Source organism: Rattus rattus, chromosome 8 (genome assembly GCF_011064425.1).
Source record: "Rattus rattus isolate New Zealand chromosome 8, Rrattus_CSIRO_v1, whole genome shotgun sequence".
NCBI classification, from domain to species: domain Eukaryota; kingdom Metazoa; phylum Chordata; class Mammalia; order Rodentia; family Muridae; genus Rattus; species Rattus rattus.
Genome location: NC_046161.1, coordinates 18,425,962 through 18,445,759, shown reverse-complemented (window position 1 = coordinate 18,445,759; position 19,798 = coordinate 18,425,962). Strand labels below are relative to the sequence as shown.

The 19,798-nt window shown below is 44.9% G+C and overlaps 1 protein-coding gene across 1 annotated transcript; it reads right to left on the bottom strand.

The window, feature by feature from the left end:
• Window positions 1-8,475: 8,475 nt before the first annotated feature.
• Window positions 8,476-19,481, bottom strand: LOC116907204 (zinc finger protein 709-like). The gene is made up of 4 exons (XM_032910163.1): window positions 19,378-19,481; window positions 13,897-14,023; window positions 13,652-13,712; window positions 8,476-10,741 (listed from the first exon to the last, which is right to left on the bottom strand). The coding sequence occupies exons 1-4, from the start codon at window positions 19,378-19,380 to the stop codon at window positions 9,097-9,099; spliced, it is 1,836 nt and encodes a 611-aa protein (XP_032766054.1). The 5' UTR covers window positions 19,381-19,481; the 3' UTR covers window positions 8,476-9,096.
• Between the last annotated feature and the right edge of the window lie 317 nt (window positions 19,482-19,798).

Here is a 19,798-nt window from a genome sequence, read left to right as displayed (position 1 = left end):
TGATCTTAAATTTTAAATTATCATTTTTTTCAGTTCTGTAACAGCTGCCAAGTGTAGGCTGGATACAGTAGGGGCTAGAATGCCTTATACATCTAATATAGGGCAAAGGGAAAGAACATCCTCCAGTCCCCACCAGTCTCTAAGGCTAATTTAATTAAGGTCTATTGTAGAGTTCTAGTTATCCTTTCTACCTGCCCTGAACTCTGGGGACGATATGCACAATGGAGTTTCCAATTAGTCCCCAAGATCTTAGCAAGTCCCTGACTTACCTGAGATACAAAGGCAGGCCCATTATCTGATCCTATTAGGTGCTCCAAATCTGGGAAAATCTCTTCTAGTATCTCCATTTGTCTATCCAGAGAAAATGTCCACAAATACTAGCAGATATTTTGAGCCCTATCTTTCTTTCTTGATCCCTGTAAAATCAACTTTCCCAATAGGCCCCCAGTCTTTTATCTCACAGTCAGGAATTCGGATGTTTGGGGTTCCTGGGAGTGTTGGTCAGCAGGCAAGCTTTAAAGTTTGTCATTCATTTTACTCCCAAGTGAGTGACTCTGTGGATCTTTCTGAGAACAGTTCTTGTGACAGAGGTGGGTAATATCAGCTTTCCTTCACCATCCCATTTAATTTCTTTTTCTGCATATATTGGTTGCTCTGAGTAATTCAGGAAGAACAGTGGCTAATCTAGAGATGGCCATTTCCTTTAAGGTTGCCTCTTTAGGGGGTTGGGGATTTAGCTCAGTGGTAGAGAGCTTGCTTAGCAAGTGCAAGGCCCTGGGTTCAGTCCCCAGCTCTGAAAAAAAAAAAAAAAAAAAAAGGTTGCCTCTTTAGCAGCCTTGTCAGCCAGGCTGTTATCTCTAGCCATCGGTTCCTTTTTGATGTCCTTAGGAGTTTTATCTTTATTTTTGACAGTTTTTCCTTCTGTTGTTAGGAGCTGTTGTTCCTGGTAAATGGCTCCCTGCACATGAGCAGTTGTAAATGCATATCTGGCTGTCCCTGCAGATGCTAACACCCAGTCCTCTTCCCATGAAAAGGACCTGTATTAATGTTATTAGCTTGACCCTTTGAGTTGAAGTGCCTGGAGGAAGAGACTGAGTCCAGATTACCTCCATTTCCATTGTCACCGCTGCCCCTGCTCTCCTCTGACCCTCATGGATGAAGCTGCTTCTGTCCATAACCCAGGTCTGCGTTGTCTCTGACAGCAGAGAGTCCCTCAAGTCAGGTCGGGTACTGTGCACCTGGGCCATGACCTTGTCACAGTGATGGAGTGGACAGTCCAAGTCAGGGTCCGGTGGGAGAGTCACAGGGTTCAGGGAAACAGGTGGCTGGAAAATGTCTCAGCCAGAGTTGATTAGTAAAGTCTGATAATGAAGCAGGTAGGCATTACTGAGCCATCAATCAGAATTGCAGGGGGGAGGGGTAGTCAACTTTGTCCCAAAGTTAATTTATCTGCATCTTTACCCAACAGTGCTGTGGCAACAATAAATGCAGGCAATCTGCTGTCACTGAGTCCAGTTTCTTTGATAAATAAGGCTTTGGCTATTTCTATGTAGTCTTTTCTCCTGGATCCATGGCTTTGTTGACTAGAGGGGCTCTAATTAATTTTTCTTGTCTAGCCTGCACTCTTCTATACACTCTGCATCTTTTATTAGCTTGTATCTGTAACTTTTATCTAATATTTGGCACTAACTAATTGATGAAATCCAGGGCTCCCATACTAGAGTTCTCTGTTTTCTCTGATTTAATATCATATCTAAACATTGGCCAAATTATTGTTGAGACCTGCTTACAGAGCCTAGTGGCAAAACTGGAGATGCTCCCTACCCCCTACTGCGTTGAAGACCCAACCTGGGTGGGTTCCCTGTGGGGCCAGGAGCGAGTTTCTTGGCCTCTGTCTGTGCTGAAGAGAACCTGTAATAACTGTTCGGGGAGTAGGTGTCATGCCCTGAAGAAACTTTATTCTACATTATGCCATCCTGTGGCTGGTCCCTCAGGGGAAGAGATGCCTCAACATAAGCCTACCAGAGGCGTCCCCTTTCTTTATATAAAATAAATCTTTATATAAAATAAATCTTAACAACTCAGAGACCACATTTATTCAGACAGGGAGCAAACATTTCTGTTGACAAGGATAGCCATTTACTGAACAAAATGAGTATCAATTGCAAACTCTGTTAATGGATACCTATGCCTACTTGGGGTCTCTCCTGTCAGGGATCCTGGATGCCAGTCTGCACTGTGTCTGCACTAGGCAGAAGGAGAGGGGAAGAGAGAATAAGCCAGTGTGAGCTGTTAAACCCGGAGCTGATCCTGAGGGAGAAAAGAAAGGAAGTCACCAAGTGACTACTGGGAAGTGAACTCAGGTCCTCTGGAAGAGCAGTTAGTGCTCTTAACTGCTGAGTCATCTCTCCAGCACTGAAGATGGTACTGTCAACAAGAATGGAGGTGGTTGCTTGGCTGGGGTCAGCTTTTGTTGTTCCTGTTGACAAAGAAGAGTTAACAAGGGGGAGAGGGAAAACTTCTGAAACACTTATCCTCTACTGCTGACACCCTAGGGAGATAAAAGGTCTCCCTGTGGGTGGCCATTTAACATCAAAAGCAGGCCACACTCCAAAGTGCATTAAGGGGTTCTTAATGCTAACTTTTTTAAACGAGTCAGAATAAGATTAGTCCAAACATTTCTTCAGTCCAAGTCTAAGAACAAAACAAGAATGAAAAGGGCCAAATACAGACCAAGTGCCTTTTTTCATGGGCTAACTACAGACCAGCCCGACCCTGCCAAGGATGGGATAACTCAGGTTATCTGCTCCTGCCGCAAGCAAGATGCACACAGATTCTGGTGACTTTGCCGGCCTCACACCAGATCAAAGTCCTGTTACTGCATCCTCCTGACTCTTGCAAGCATGAACCAAACCAAAAGCAGAACACAAACAAAGAAGGAAACACAGACAAAACAACCATGGTATCTTATTCAAGCTGTCATTCCTCCGATTCACCGCTCTCCTGTGGGTCCCCGCAAGAGGTGAGTTTCCTGGCCAACATACCAAATGTGAGGTCCGAATTGAACCTCTTCCAGGACCTCTTGAATGAGACTCACGGAGGCGATGATCAATGCAAAAGCCAGAGGAGTTTAATTCTGACATGTCAGGGTCATCCCACTTCAAGGGGAGACGACCCTGAACAGACTCTAACGGGGATGTATGGAAGTCAAGGGGGAGGGGGGTCACTTGGGAGTCACAGTTGGCTTTGTCTGACAGTTTGGCTTATAGCTGTTCCAGGAACTAAACTAACTCTACTCCTACTGAAAGGGAGGGGGTCTTCTGTGCTTGGAGGTTTGCGGTGTAATATTCCCACTGGCTTCAGATTGACCACAATTCAGGCTCTTTCAGGGGCTCAAAAGCACATTCCTAGAACAATTTCATATTTTGAAGAAACTGAGGTCACAAGACTCTTGTTTCTTTTTCCTTTTCTTTTTCTTTTTTTCTTTTTTTGGAACTTTCCTACAAACATTCAGAATTCTCCTCACATGACTCCATTCTTGGACCAAGTTCATCAAGGATGGATTGATGGATGGGGGAGAGATGAAAGAGAGAGAGAGAGAGAGAGAGAGAGAGAGAGAGAGAGAGAGAGAGAGGATAGATATGAAAACATCATCAAACTGGGTGCCTGCAACATCCAGCAGAAATCAATGGGGCAGGGGTAGATGTCTCAGCAGCAGATAAAGGAGAAAATCGACTCCTTGTAAGTTGTCCTCTGACTTCCACATGCACACATGGCAAACACATAAACACACACCACACATCCAAATACACACATATCACACACAAACACACATATACATACAAACACACATATAAACATATGTGCCACATAAACAACACAACACAAACACACACACAAAAGAAATGAATGCAATTTTTTTTTGGTTCTTTTTTTCGGAGCTGGGGACCGAACCCAGGGCCTTGTGCATCCTAGGCAAGTGCTCTACCACTGAGCTAAATCCCCAACCCCATGAATGCAATTTTTAAATGTAAAAAGCAAAGGGAGGAAGGAGGCAAGGAGGACAGGAATGTCCCCTTGAAGCAAACATCTGTAAGTCCCAACTGAGGGTCATTGTCCCACGCGCGACCTCTCGCCGGCAAGAAACACGCGGGTACATAGAAATCCTTGTTGTGACCAAACTTTTATTTTAATCTTAAGGAGAAGCCTCGGCGCGCCAACATGGTGCGCTTATATACACCCTAGCGCGGCGCATCCACACCTGATTGGTTGTATACCCATGATCTCAAAAGGCACGCCCCGGAGTGGGCAAAGACGTGGCACGAAGGCACTCTTGCACATGCGCACAGTTAACTTCCTGAAAGGGAGTCGGTTGGCGCGGCGAAGGCTAGCGCCATCTTGTAATGGCGGCGGCTATCCTGGCCTTCCACGTGGGGCGCAGTGGAAGCCAGCGCCATCTAGTGGTGGTGAATGTTATTGCGGCCCTCTACAGGTCATGACAAAGTAGACTTAATACCTGTTATGCCACCCCTCAAGAGGTGTTCAAGGTTAGGCTGGAGAGACAGCTCAGCAGATAGGGTGCTTGCTGTTCTTGCAGGGGGCTAGAGTTCAGTTCCCAGCACTGTAGTCAGCTGCCTCAAACTGCCTATAACTCCAGATTTAAGGTATCCAACACCTCCTTGTAGCCTCTGTGGACACACACACACATGTGCAAACTATGAGACCCTGTCTTTAAAAAAACAAAACAGGGGTTGGGGATTTAGCTCAGTGGTAGAGCGCTTGCCTAGCAAGCGCAAGGCCCTGGGTTCAGTCCCCAGCTCTGGAAAAAAAAAAATTAAAAAAATTAAAAAATTTAAAAAAAATTAAAAAAACAAAACAACAATGTCACCCACACTTCCGCTAACCTCAGAAAGCCATTTATGACTCTACATCGTGCTATCAAAGGTCTTGCTTTCTAATACAAATTATACAGACACAGCCAGAAAAAAATGACAAACAACAAGGATCAAAATATATAAAAACGGGGACTACAAGATGGCTCAGTGATTTAAAAAAAAAAGTGCTTACCATACCAGCCTGGCGACCTCAGTCCAATCTCTAGATCCCATACCAGATCCAAAAGCTATCCTCTGACCACATTGCACCATGGCCAGCATGGGTCCACACTCACATACACACTGGGTTCCGTGTGTGTGTGTGTGTGTGTGTGTGTGTGTGTGTGTGTGTGCGCGCCACAATAATTCTCAAGGGATTAAAATAATAGCACTGTACATCTTTAATCCCAGTACATGGAAAGCAGAAGCAGGCAGATCTCTAGGAGTTCAAGATCAACCTGGTCTACATAGTGACTTACAGGGCAGCCAGGGTATATAGTGAGACTGTTTCAAAAAGGGGTGAGGGGAGAAGCTAAAGATGTGGCTCAGTGACAGAAGCCATCTAGGAAAGACGATGGTAAGCAAGTGAGTTTCCTGGAAAGGGCCCACCATTCTTCATAGCTGCAATGGGTGCACTCGGGAGAGGCACAGCCCCAGAGACTTCATTCCAGGATTGCTCTTGCTGCTGATATGCTTTTCCTACCACCATCACATGGCCTAATGTATCCTGGGCAACAGCCCACCCTATAGGGCAAATGTCCTGCAGACCAACATGAAGATGAACTTTCATGACTTAATGCTGTTTAGATGAATTAATGACTTTATAGAGCAACCTAACTTGATTCAAATAAGTTTATGAGGAAAGCTTAAGGAGATGGTTTTAGTTGTTTTGACAGAAAGGTGTAGTAAAGAATCAAGAACAGAATGTGTCCCTCCTTATAAAATTGTAAGTAAAGGCTGCATGATAAGGAATAGAATGAGCTTGCACTAAGAAGAGAAACAGACTTAGGACAGCTCTGTGATCAAGGAAAACATTCATTCCAGGTCAGTTCCAAGGATGAAGCTGCTGGTGTGCACTATGAAAAAAAAAGGCCATGTGAAACTGTTGCTTTGAACTTATAATGAGCCTATGGAATGAAACACTGCTTTTAACTTGCTATGGACATCCTTCTGTAACTCCCCTTCTGTGTAACATTTTATCTATGATGTAACTTTTTAATGAACTTTTCTCTAAGAAGGTATAAATTGCCAGAGAGAAGAAATAAAGTATGGCATTTGGGCCTCTGTCTCTTCCACCAAATGTATATATGTATATTTCTGTCTACAGGTATATCCATACATAGGTGTATAGGTATATGTGTATGGATTTAAGTATGGATAAACACTTATGGAATTGATGAGACAGTTGATTGGGCCCAGGCAAAGTGTGTGTGTGTGTGTGTGTGTGTGTGTGTGTGTGTGTGTGTGTGCGTGCACACGCTCGGCTGACTTTTCCCCTTTCCTTTTCTCTCTGGCACATGAAGAGTTAATGAACTCTGAGCCTCTTGCCTGGTCAGTGAGGAGCCCTTGAGTCAGAGAGAAAAGAGCTCAAATAACCAAGCTTTTTTTTTTTCTTCTTAATCCCCTGCCTCTACCAGCAGGAATTAATTGCCAGAAGCCAGCTGCTTTGGGCCACAAAATAGCAAAGCCTTAAAGAAGACAGAAATTGGGGAAAGGTAAAGCAGCTTTGACCACTTCCTCTTTCGCTGTACGTCTCGGTTTACCCTGTGATGCTGGGCTGGACCCTGGCTGTTCAGTGGCAGAGCACTTATCTAGCATGTCCAGAGAGATGGGTTCCATTCTCAACTCCATAAAACAAACAATAAAAATAGATTTTAAAAAAACACAAAAAGTGCCATGACTGAGAATATACAAGAATAAAAAATGTCATGCTCACATGTGTGTGGCAATTACACAGACAGCATAGAAAGGTTCTTCTTTCCTGCCCCAAACAAGCCTCTCTGGATCAGAAATGAATGAGCCAGGCATGAAGGGGCATGCCCATAACCTCAAAACTCAGGATTCTGAGGCAGAAGGATTATAAATTTGAAGGTGAAAGACCCCCAGAGTTGGGAGACCCTCACTCAAGTCTCGGGATGAGGCGACCCCCCAAGAACTCACAAGAGACAGTCCTTGCTGTAATCACATGAGGTTTATTGATAGGAACCAGTGTACTGGGGTCGAGACTCTGTATCCCACACAGGGGTAGAGGAGTTCAAACCCGAGTAGCTGGGAGAAGGGGTATTTAAAGGAAGAAACCACAACCCAAGGGGGTAGGGATGGCGTCATTGAAAAATGTCGAGAATACCAGTGAAAAATCACAAGGAGAAGCTTCCTGTTTCTCAAGATTGTTCTTTAAGATTTTAATCTAACTTTATGGTCAACTAGTTCCTGGGAGAGAGTTGCTGAACCAGCTGGTGTAATTACTCAATTCTGTGGTCAGCTAGTTCCTGGAACATGCAGTTCCAGGGCCCGACCAGTTTCTTTCTTCTGCTTTAAACTTTTGTCTTGGGGGGGCAACCTTAAAACTTCTACCTTTCAAAAAAAAAAAAAACTTCTACCTTTCGAGGGCCCTAGTACTAGACAGAATATCTATGCCCCCCTTTAAAAAACTTAATAAAAAGAATGATTGAAATCTGTGATGAGGTAGAGAGCCGGTTCAGTTGTTAACAGTAGGTACTGCTGTTGGAGAGAACCTCAGTTTTATTCCCAGGTCTCCTGTCATCTGGTGGCTTACGACTTCCTGTAACTCTACTTAGGGATCCAAAACTTTCTTCTGGACTGTGTGGACACCTACATTCATGTTTACAGAACCACAAATATGTACAGCTAAAAGTAATAAAAATAAATCACTCTTTAAAAAATATGAATAAGAAGATTAGGACACAAGGACAATTCTCACCAATAACTAAATTGTTTTTTTTTTTTAAAGCTCATTAAAAAATTAAATAATTTTTATATCAGCAATATACGTCCCTTCACTAATGACTCCAACAGACTTGGAAAAGGAAAATTAGTAACAAGTTTAATAAAACATTATTTATAAAGCCAGACATAGTGGCACATGCTTTTAATCCCAGCACTCAGGAGGCAAAGGAAGGCAGATCCCTGAGTTTGAGGCCAGCCTGGTCTCCAAAATGAGTTCTAAGATAGCCAGGGGTACACAGAGAAACCCTGTCTCAAAACAAACAAACAAACAAACAAACAAACCCACTACTGGGCTTGAGATGCTCAGCAGTTAAAAGCACTGGCTGCTCTTCCAGAGGTCCTGAGTTCAATTCTCAGCAACCACATAGTGACTCACAACCATCTGTAATGGGATCTGATACCCTCTTCTGGTGTTATCTGAAGACAGCTACAGTGTACCCATACATAAAATAAAAAATGTAGTAACTGCCCCCCAAAAAAAACCACTACTTATTAAACTTTTGTACTATTGTTTAATGATGATTTTCTTTTTTTTTTTTTTTTTTTTCGGAGCTGGGGACCGAACCCAGGGCCTTTCGCTTCCTAGGCAAGCGCTCTACCACTGAGCTAAATCCCCCACCCCTAATGATGATTTTCAGAATAATCTAACATCACTGTTCACATAAGCAAAGGTAACAGAAATCTATAGTCCAGAGTCACAGTTTCTTTCAATTTTACATTTCTTAAATTTTATTACAAACTTACATGGGAATGTCCCAATATTATCTACACTTATAGGATTCCTTTACAATGGGTGTCTTCATGAGTTCACAAGTTCTCAAATGAGTATCATGTGATCATTCACTAAGATGGGAAACTAATCATTATTTTTCACTTAAGGGTCCTATGCAGTGAATCTTTTCATGTGTTTTCCAGGATACAGACTACTGATGGTTTCCCAAGCTTGCTTCATCAAGCTACTGTGTAATGCAAGTTTGTGATTTCCAGGTAACTGAGCAAACTGAGAGCTTTTACACATTACTTAACATACAGGTTTATTTTTCCCTTATGTATCTTTGTGGCCTCATTAAGTTGCATAACCACTGAAGGCTTCCCCATCACATAGAGTCACAGGGTTTTTTCTAGGATTCACAACTAGAGAAATGGTTTTCCAGTTATATTTTGTTACAGTGTTTCTCTAAGCAAAAATCTTTTCATATCTTCAAAGGGCAGTGTGATAATGGAAGGTTTTAACACATGATTTTCATTTAAAAGATCATTGTCCATTATGAGTTCTTCCATGTACTCTAAAGGAGCGAAAACATCTGAAGGCCTTCCCACACTGCTGACATTCATAGGGTTTCTCTCCAGTGTGAGTCCTTTCATGCATTCGGGCAGAACTGGAGCAGCTGAAGGTCTTATTGCACTGCTTACACTCATACGGTTTCTCTCCAGTGTGTGTTCTTTCGTGTATCCGAATGGAGCTGGGGCAGCTGAAGGCCTTACCGCACTGCTTACATTCATACGGTTTCTCTCCAGTGTGTGTTCTTTCATGAATCCGAATGGAGCTGGGGCAGCTGAAGGCCTTACCGCACTGTTTACACTCATAGGGCTTCTCTCCAGTATGAGTCCTCTGATGCATGCGAAAAGAACTGGAGAAGCTGAAGGCCTTACCACACTGCTTACATTCATAGGGTTTCTCTCCGGTATGAATTCGTTCATGTATTCGAAAGGAACTAGAACAGCTAAAAGCCTTACCACACTGCTTACACTCATAGGGCTTCTCTCCCGTATGAGTCCTTTCATGAATTCTAACAGAACTGGAACAGCTGAAGGCCTTACCACACTGCTTACATTCATGGGGCTTCTCTCCTGTGTGGGTCCTCTCATGCATGCGAAAGGAGCTGGAGCAGCTGAAGGCCTTACCGCACTGTTTACACTCATAGGGCTTCTCTCCCGTGTGTGTTCGCTTGTGAATTTGAAAGGAGCTGGGGCAATCGAAGGCTTTCCCACACTCCTTACACTTGTAAGGCCCATTTCCAGTATGCATTATCATGTGCCTCCGGAAGTTTGGCAGAGAAATGAAGGCTTTCCCACACTCCTTACAATCATAAGGCTTCTCTCCAGTGTGAATTTTTTCATGTTTGCGAAAGGAGCTGGGGAAACTAAAGGCTTTGCCACATTTTCTACATTTATATGGTTTTTCTCCAGTGTGAATCCTCTCGTGACTTCGGAAAGACGTGAGGCAACTGAGAGCTTTCCCACACTGCTTACACTGATAAGGCTTTTCCCCAGTGTGGGTCCTTTCATGTATCTGAAAGGTTTGGTAATATCTGAAGGTTTTTCCACACCATCTACACTCATATGGTTTCTCTCCGGAGTGAGTTCGTTCATGGTTTCGAAACGAGCTGGGGTGGCTGAAGGTCTTCCCACACTCCCTACATTTATAGGGTTTCTCTCCAGTGTGGGTCCTCATGTGTCCTCGGTAGGTGGTGTGATAAATGAAAGCTTTGCCACATTCCTTACATGTGTAGGGCTTCTCTCCTGTGTGAGTCCTCTTGTGTATCTGAAAGGAACTGGGCCAGCTGAAGGCCTTACCACACTGCTTACATTTATAGGGTTTCTCTCCAGTGTGGGTCCTCTCGTGTATTCGAAATGAACTTTGAAAGATGAATGTTTTCCCACATTCCTTACACTGGTATGACGTTCCTCCGAATATGTGATTCCCACACCATGTATGCTTGCTATGACACTGAGTGTGCCTTTTAAGAGAGGACAAACATGAGTAAACTTTCCCGCATACTCTGCATTCATAGGGTTTTACTCCGGGGAGAACATTCTTCTGTTTAAGAACTGGAACCTGGGTGACGATTTCCCTGGGTGAACTTTCCCATTCACGGGGTCTCTGTTCTATGTGAGCGCTGTGAGAATGAAAATCATATGAGCAATGGTTTCCCTATTAACAATTTTGCAATCAGTAAGGATGTCAGTAAGTATGCTATACTTTCCCTACTTTCAAAGAGCATGTATATAATGAATACTCTGAAAGAGTTTAAGCATCGATATTATGAAAACAGAGATACTGGGGCTGGAGAGTGACTCCGCAGTTGAGCACTAGCTCTTGCAGATGACTGAGATTCTGCTCCTGGCTCACAACCGTCTGTGAATTCAGATCTAAAGGATCCACCCCTTCTAACCTCCACATGTGCTAGGCAATGATGCAAAACATTCATACACATAAAATAAAATAAGTACATTTAAAAAATTTAAGAGATATTCATAATGTGTGGTTTCTTTTTTTTCTATTTTCAAATGTAGTTTCTTTGATCTATGACTGTTTCCCAAAGTGGCAGAGACTGTTCTTTGAAGGTCAGCCCAACAGAGTGAGCACAGAGAGAAACCTTGTCTCAAAAAAAAAATGAAAAACAATAGTCATATTTGAAAAAAAAGTTCACTGGTGATCTAGGTCCAGCATCCACTCTGGTGCACACACCTGGCTTAATCCCAGCACTCAGGTGGCAGATGTGGTGTGGACATGGTTTGGTGGATTTCAGTTGGATAAATTGCAGAATGGGTAATAATGATGCTTAGTTCACCAGTAGGAAAAAAGTTTTTAACTGGACAAAAAGGGGGTCAGCCCTGAATTTGTTCTACAGAGATTTGAGTTCCAGGACAGCCAGGGCAACCGTCTCCAAGAGAGAAACCTTGGATAAGTTTTCTTTTTAAGGGATACAAAAAAATGAAAAACAATAGCTACTTTTCCTTTCCTTTTTGAAGAAAAAAACATATATGACAAAAAAAGAGCTTACTCTATATATTTTTACATTGATAGAAATGTTTGTAATTGATACACAGAGGACTAAAATGGGTTTGGCTTTCTTGTTGATTTATAATTGAGCATCCACATGGGCATTGGTGCACAAGTCTTAATCCACCTTTAACATTATTCTGGCTCACCAAGGAATTTGATGCTCTCTTAACAGTTCAGGTTTGTAGATAGGAAATCTTCAAGGCACTTGTGTGTACATGCCTTCATCTAGATCATTTTACTAGAGAGACAAGAAGAACTTATGGAGTTTCAAAGAAAAACCATCAAAACACAGAAGGGGGACAAATTATGCAGAATAAGAGAGGGTCAGCCCTTCAAAATCTGAGAGATGGCAGATGATCCTGGGTTAGGCTGAAGACTGATGCTCCAGCTTGCTGTCCAGGTTCAGCTCCAGAGCACCCTATGTTTTCAGGTAATATTAATCATTCTTGGTTCTCACCATAGACAACACTGGTATTTTGTAAATCTGTTAGGGAGTAGTTTAGGGTGGCAATCTAGAACCATCCTTTCTGGCAGATCCTCAGGTTAATGCAAAAACTGGGTGATCAGCGAAGACAAATGGTAATAATGACACACACAAATATAGGAAAAAGTTTTTTAAAATAAATGTTGTGGTATTTACAAGATTTTAACTATTTGTGTGTATGATCAGCATATTGTTGTTTGTAAATTGCAGAATGGTAATAATGATGCTTAGTTGCAGTATAGGAAAAGTTTTTAACTGGACAAAAGGGGGGAAATGTTGTGGTTTGCCTTGGGGTTTTCCTGGAGCTGAAATTAGTTAAAGGGGATTAGATTGAATCACTTGATTTGAGCAGTGGAGAACTGTACCAGGAGGAAGAAAGAGGGGAGTTGGAGAGATGGGGCCATCAGGGGGAGAAGAAGCTGGAGACTTGTAAAAAAAAAAAAAGCAACTGGGAAGTGGATCTGCCAAACTGGATTGCTTTAATGCTAAATGAGTGTGTTTTTTTTTAAGAAAGAGCCATTTCAGTCAACCCTCCAGTTTAAAGATATAAAATGGAACCCTTAAAAAACACCAAAAAAAAAAAATCATGGAATTTTTTCCAAAATAGGTGTTGAGGTTTGGTCCTTTTTTATTTATTGTAATGGCTAAGAGACATATAAGTTAAGAAAACCCCCAGAATCTGGTTGTTCCAGAGATGAAAGAGGTCCCATGTAACCCAACAGCACCTCAGGCAATGCACACCAGCATTCCCATACACACACAAATAATTTAAAATAAATATTTACATTTTAACTATTTGTGTGTATACCTGCTTTCTGATTGCAGTAATGAGCACACCAACTGAATCCTTGAATGAGCTGGGCAAACAATTTTAGAGTCAACCCTCCAGTAAAGGGGTTTGAGGTTTCCTTTGGCTTGGGGCCTGAGAAGAAGGAGGTCCCAGGAGGAGGAAGGCACACCAAGAAGCCCATAATGGGTTAGGTTTCCTGGGTGGGGCCTGAGAAAAACAGGAGGAGGATGGCCCCTGCAGGCTGCAGGCCAACTGAGCAGAGCAGCCCAGGTGACACATAGTATAAATGACTTGGGGTTACTGATAGGAAAGTATATTCTAATAGCACAGAGGGTGGTATCCACCCAGCTCTTGTGCTGTTTAAGGCTTATTGTAAATATAAAGTCTGTGTGTGTCTGTGGACTACAGGCTCAAAGGCCCAGAAGAAAGCCTGGGTTGAAATTAAATAATTTCAAGTGCAAGATGTAATATATATTTTACTCAAAATATAAATATTCATATTTTATATGATAAAAATAATATAAGTTTAAATATATAAAAATAAACACAGGGGTTGGGGATTTAGCTCAGTGGTAGAGCGCTTGCCTGGAAAGCAGAAGCCCCTGGGTTCGGCCCCCAGCTCTAAAAAAAAAAAAAAAAAAAAGAAAAAAAAGAAATAAACACAAAGCTGGAGTTTTGCTGTTGTTTCCAATGACATACTAAGACTCCACCGTGGAACTCCAGCTTCTTCGATGAGCACGACTCACCTTATGTCTCTTTCCTGGGTTTTACACTGATCCCCAGTGCTCTGGTTTTCCCAATTTCCCCCTAAAAGGGAAAAAAATTACAAATGACAGAAAAATCCACAGGTTCTATGTCCACAAGGAACCATCATAATCTAGCATACTTACTTACAAAGTATTCCTTTCCCACATGCTAACCAGTGAAATCTCATTAATGAGCAGGAAACATCTGCTCTTTAACTAACCAGGATAAGGAATTCCATTCTTACCAACAGAAGCCAAGTTAGTGAAGGTTTCGAGCATCACATCTCGGTACAGTTCCTTCTGAGAAGTGTCCAGCAGAGCCCACTCCTCACGGCTGAAGTTCACAATTACATCCTCGAAAGTCACTGAGTCCTAAAATGTCCCATGCATTGAATGTAAAGGAGAATGAACATCACTCATCTCATGAAGAGATTTACACGATTCTGCGTCCTACAACACATCTGTAATACAGTCCTTAACTACAAGGTCTGTCTATACTCAGCTGCTCAAAAATTTAACAACATGAGATCCTTCAAGTTATTTCTACTGCAGGACTATGACCAGTCCATGTCTCACTGTGCTCTGATAAAAGGATGGATGCAGAGCGTCCTGGAGAAATTTTATATAAATTAAAATTTTCATTTTAGGTGAGAAAATTTTTCCATCTCCTGCCTTAGTATAAACCATATCACAAACCATGCCATAAAATACATCAACTCTGTATGATGGCTTAATGGGACACGGACACTCAGAGAGAGAGAGAGAGAGAGAGAGAGAGAGAGAGAGAATTTCTTCTATTATAGTAGCACACATGAAAATAGGAAGTCATCCAGGTGTGGTGGGGCATACCTTTCATCCCACTACTCTGAAAGCAGGTCTCTCTGAGTTAAAGGCCAGTCTGGTCTACAAAGTGAATTCCCAGGGGTTTTTTTTTGTTTTGTTTTGTTTTTCCTTTTTCCGGAGCTGGGGACCGAACCCAGGGCCTAGCGCTTGCTAGGCAAGGGCTCTACCACTGAGCTAAATCCCCAACCCCAAATTCCCAGGGTTTTACACAGAAAAACCCTATCTCAGAACAAAAAAGAAAGAAAGAAAGAAAGAAAGAAAGAAAGAAAGAAAGAAAGAAAGAAAGAAAGAAAGGAAGGAAGGAAGGAAGGAAGGAAAGAAGGAAGAAAGGAAGGAAGGAGCGGGGAGATAAAGGGGAGGAGGTAGAATGGGACAGAAAGTCTGTGGAATTTCAACTGGCTACATCACTAAAAGTAATAGAGCAAACGTAGTTGAATGAAAATGTTCTTTTAGAGAAGTAGTCATTGTAACATGTATGAGATGTATATCACAGATTCTACTGGTCCTGTTCTCTTCCTCCCACTTGATGCAGCCAGGAGGGTATATCAAAGTCAGAACACAGATACAAGTGCCCCAGGAGGCTCCTGGACCCAAGGGCACTGGGCAGCTTCTCCCGAGTCCTTAGCACGCAGAAGACAGAACGAAGATCAGGTACTAGGCTCTTCCTCCAAGAACCTCAACTGTGCCTCTCAATCACACTGGCTTCCAAGAGGAAAGGGTTAGCTGCAATCTTCCCAATGGGCTACAGTGTCTGACCCACAACAAAGCAAAGGAACAAAACCCAGTGTTGCTGTTGGTATCTAATTGCGCCCCACTCCCCAGCAACACCACCTGGTGGCTGTTGCCATGGCAACGGCCATACATTCCCAGTATACCTTTGGCTTAATTCCCAGCTTCACCTTGGAGCAGTTACCTCATATTCCAAATAAAAGGCAGACATTTTCTGCCTTCTCCCTCTTTCTCTTCTTTCTCTTGTCCCTTCCCCTTGTCTCATTCTCCTATTAAATCTCTCCACCTGGAACCATGTTGGCTTGACGTGCTTTATCCTGGTCCCAGCCCATATTTAAAAAACAACAGCTGCACTGCAGTTGGAAAGGCCTTCAGTGAAGCCAGCAATGGCTACATTCTAAAGGTTCACTTTGAATCTTCCAAGTATCATAGAAGGAGGAAAATCTTTAGGAGGTGAGGCCCAGTAAAGAAAATTGTAACAAAGCAACCTTTGGAAATACTTTACATGTTTCTAGATTTCATATATTTTACATTAATGAAAATGTGAGCATTTAAATCCATTCAACGTGATAAATCCAGAGGCAGACAACGCTGACAGCCTAGACAGCCTAGAGGAATGAGAAGAAAGGGAGGAGGGGGAGGGGAGGGAGGGAAGGAGGAAAGGAGGAAGGAGGAGGGAGGGAGGGAGGGGAGGGAGGGAGAGGGAGGGGGAAGGGAGGGAGGGGAGGGAGGGGAGAGAGGAGGGGGGAGGGAGGAAGGGAGGAGAGGTGGACAGAGAGGGAAAGGAAGAAAGAGACAGAGAGGGAGAGAGAGGGAGGGGGAGGGAGAGAGAGAGAGAGGGAGAGAGAGAGAGGGGAGAGAGAGAGAGAAAGAGAGAGAGAGAGGCAGAGAGAGAGAGAAACAGAGAGAGAGACAGAGAGAGAGAGAGAGAGAGACAACAGAGAGAGAAAGAGAGAGACAGAGAGGGGTGAGGGAGGGAGGGAAGGAGGGAGGGAGAAGGAGGGAGGGGAGGAGGGGGGAGGGGAGAGGAGGGGAGGGGAGGGGGAGGAGGAGGGAGGGGAGGGGAGGGAGGGGAGGGGGGAGGGAAAAGGAGAGGGAGGGAGGAGGAGGAGGAGGGCTGGGAAGGGAGGGAGGGAGGGAGGAGGGAGGAGAGAAAAGGGAGGGGGAGGAAAAGGGAAAAGGGAGGAGGGGGAGAGATTGTCCTGTCCCCAGGGGAATGGGGGGAGGAGGAAGGGAGGGAGGGACAGGAGAGAAGGTAACATCTAAAGTTGGGAGGGAGGGGAGGGAGGGACTGAAGGAGGGAGGGAGGGAGGGAGGAGGGCAGCCAGGAGGACTTCAAACTTTAAGAAAAATATGAGAGAGGGAAAGAAAGCTGCTTTTCCTTTGGAGAGAGAGGCTGAGAAAGGAGGGAGGGGGAGAGAGGGAGGAGAGAAGGAGGAAGGGAGGGAAATATAGAAAAAATTCATGTTCTCTGCAAACAGAACTCTCGAGACTTTACCATTCAATGTCTGTCCTCTCAGTGGGCTTAGGTTAGAGCTATTTTAAAAGTAATAATCTTTCCTATCCCAGCAAGCTCCATAATAAATGAGACAGAAAGATGGTAAAGATTTGTTTAATCATGTCTTTACGCAAACAAAATGTGCAGTTTTTTTGTTTTTTTGTTTTGTTTTTTTGTTTTTTTTTAAAAAAAAGCTGGGGACCGCAAACAGGACCTTTTAGACTTTAGGCAATGTCTACCACTAGAGCTAAATCTTTCCGTATCCCAACTAGCTCCATAATAAATGAGACAGAGATGGTAAGATTTGTTTAATCAAGGTTTACGGCACAGTAACTGTGCAGCTTTTAATCTGTTCTATTCCTCTAAACTACTCTGGCTACCTCCAAGCCACCCCAGGATACTTGCATTTTAGTACTGGTCTGGCTCTCTCTGCTCCAGCTGTGTTCTTATGGTCACCCCTGGACCTGTTCCTAGTGGCAAATGCCTCTCCTCTCCCTCTCTACCCTTCCTTTGTCTGGGATTGGAGTCCCGCCCTATTCTCTCCTCTGCTCAGCCATTGGCTGACCAGCTTTTATTGACAATACAGAGAATAGGGAGAAATGTTTACACAACATTAAGACTGGAGATTCTTAGAATAAGCATCACAATTCCAGGTCTGGGATGCAATCAAATATGGAGGCAGAGAAATCAGCATTTGAATAAGACAAGGTTAACTTTACACAATGCACAATAACATTATTCCTGCATCTCCACACTCAGTCCTTTACAGATCTGATCCAGTCCACAGGATGTGTGCATCTAGAAAAGCTAGTAGGAAGAAACCTAAGAATTTTCTAAAACGTAGCTACCAGTACTTACTTCTGTTTCCCTGTCACAAAAATAGTTGTAGGGATGGGCTAGGAGTAGGGAATGCTGGAGAGATGGCTCAGTGGTTACAAGCACTTGCTCTCCTACAGAATGTGGGTTTGGATCCTGACTGAAATGGTGAAGAAATGACTGCTCCCAGGAAGGCTGGGGTCATTTATTGTAGATATGAGGAAGAACATAGCCAGAGGCATCTGCAAGGGTCCAGACTGAAGCAGCCCATGGAGCGCGGGTGGGAATGCTGAGCAAAATGGTCAGAGAGAGGGAGCAGTGAGGGTACCTGGCAACCCAGAGAGCTAGAGGCAAAATGACTGAGGTTATATTGAAATCGGAGTAGCTGGGGGAAGGGACCCAGTCCAGTGTCTGGGCTGGAGAATTTAGGGTAGTGGGTAGGGTATGCTAGACAGAATGACCCTGGACAAGCGTTGCTGAGGGAGACTGGCTGCCAAAGCTCTCTTTAATATGTTAAATAGGTGGGTGCACTCATGCACACACACGGACATGTACGCGCAGGACCGGATACACACACGCGCGCGCGCGCGCACACACACACACACACACACACACACACACACACACAGCATACACTCAACACAGACACACAAAAACAACAAAACATTTTATCTAATAGTCACAGTACCATCAAGATGGCTCAGCAGGTAGGAGCGCTTGCCTAGCAAAGCGCAAGGCCCTGGGTTCGGTCCCCAGCTCCGAAAAAAAGAAAAAAGAAAGAAAAAAAAAAAAAACCGCCCAAGCAGAGCTGTAACACTTAGACACAGACACACACACCTTTCACAATAGGTATATAATTTCAAAAAGAGTAAAAAAAAAATTGGAAAAGAAAAGAAAGCCAGTTCCTTTGTTCCAAGCCTATAATTAAAACACTGCCTCTGGCTGGAATTCAGCACTGGTGACAGTTGACATAGTTGTAATCCAAAGGAGAGAAGAGTTGGCATTTGGAAACCTGGGGATTTAAGGAGAGCTGAGAATATTCGAGGTTTAAATTTGGAAACTTTAACGGGTCCCCGTTATTCGGAGGTTGGGAATTCCGAGCCGGGAGTCACAACACTGAGCCGATCGAAGCCAAGTCGAGCTGCGCAGAGCCAGGGACAGAGCCAAAGCTAGGCGGACAGAGGACCGCAGAGCCCCACAGACAAGCCGGGTGGAGCCGGGTGGGGCTGGGTGGGGCCGAGAGGGGCCGAGAGGGGCCGAAGGGGGTCGAGGGGAGCCGAGGGGAGGAGGGGCCGAGAGGGGGGGGGAGAGGGGAGCCGAGGGGGCTGAGGAGGGGCGAGGGGGGCCGGGAGGGGCCGAGGGGGCCGAGGGGGCCGGAGAGGGGCCGAGGGGCCGAGAGGCTGGGGCCAGGAGGGGCTGAGGGGAGCCGAGGGGAGCCGAGGGAGCCGAGAGGGGCCGAGAGGAGGGGCCGAGAGGGGCCGAGAGGGGCCGAGAGGGGCCGAGAGGGGCCGAGAGGGGCCGAGAGGGGCCGAGAGGGGCCGAGAGGGGCCGAGAGGGGCCGAGAGGGGCCGAGAGGGGCCGAGAGGGGCCGAGAGGGGCCGAGAGGGGCCGAGAGGGGCCGAGAGGGGCCGAGAGGGGCCGAGAGGGGCCGAGAGGGGCCGAGAGGGGCCGAGAGGGGCCGAGAGGGACCGAGAGGAGCCGAGTGCCACCGAATCTGGCCGAGCCAGCGAAGGTGCCTTGCGCAGACTCCACCGCTGAGATAGAAGCTCGCTCTGGTTGTGTAGGGCTGCGTCGGGTTACAGCTACCCATCCCCGCCCTCGGCCAGCCCGCCTCACTCACCATTTCCCGGCGCCCTCCCAAGCTCCCGCCTCCGTGACTGAGACCCCGTAAGAACTTGACTGAAATAGAGTCAGGAGAGCGGCCTTCTCCGCGCCCTCGGCCTCCGTCTCTCCCACGCCTATACGCTGGCGTCTCTGATTGGACAGCGGGTGCGGACACGCCCCTTTGCCTGAATGACAGCTGAGCTCCAAGATTCTCAGCGCGGAGGTGTTGGAGTTTGTCACCTAAATTAGGCATCTTTGTGGTTTTAATGAGGATTTATTCTTCGACCAGAGACTGCTTTTTGCTGTTCATCTCAGCTCCCTCTGTATGGGGGACGTGAGTGGATGCAGGAAATTACAGATTCCCTTTCTAGATTAAGCGAAGAGGCAAGGCGAAAACAAAGAATAAACAGGGCCTGCAAGATGGATGGCTCAGCAGG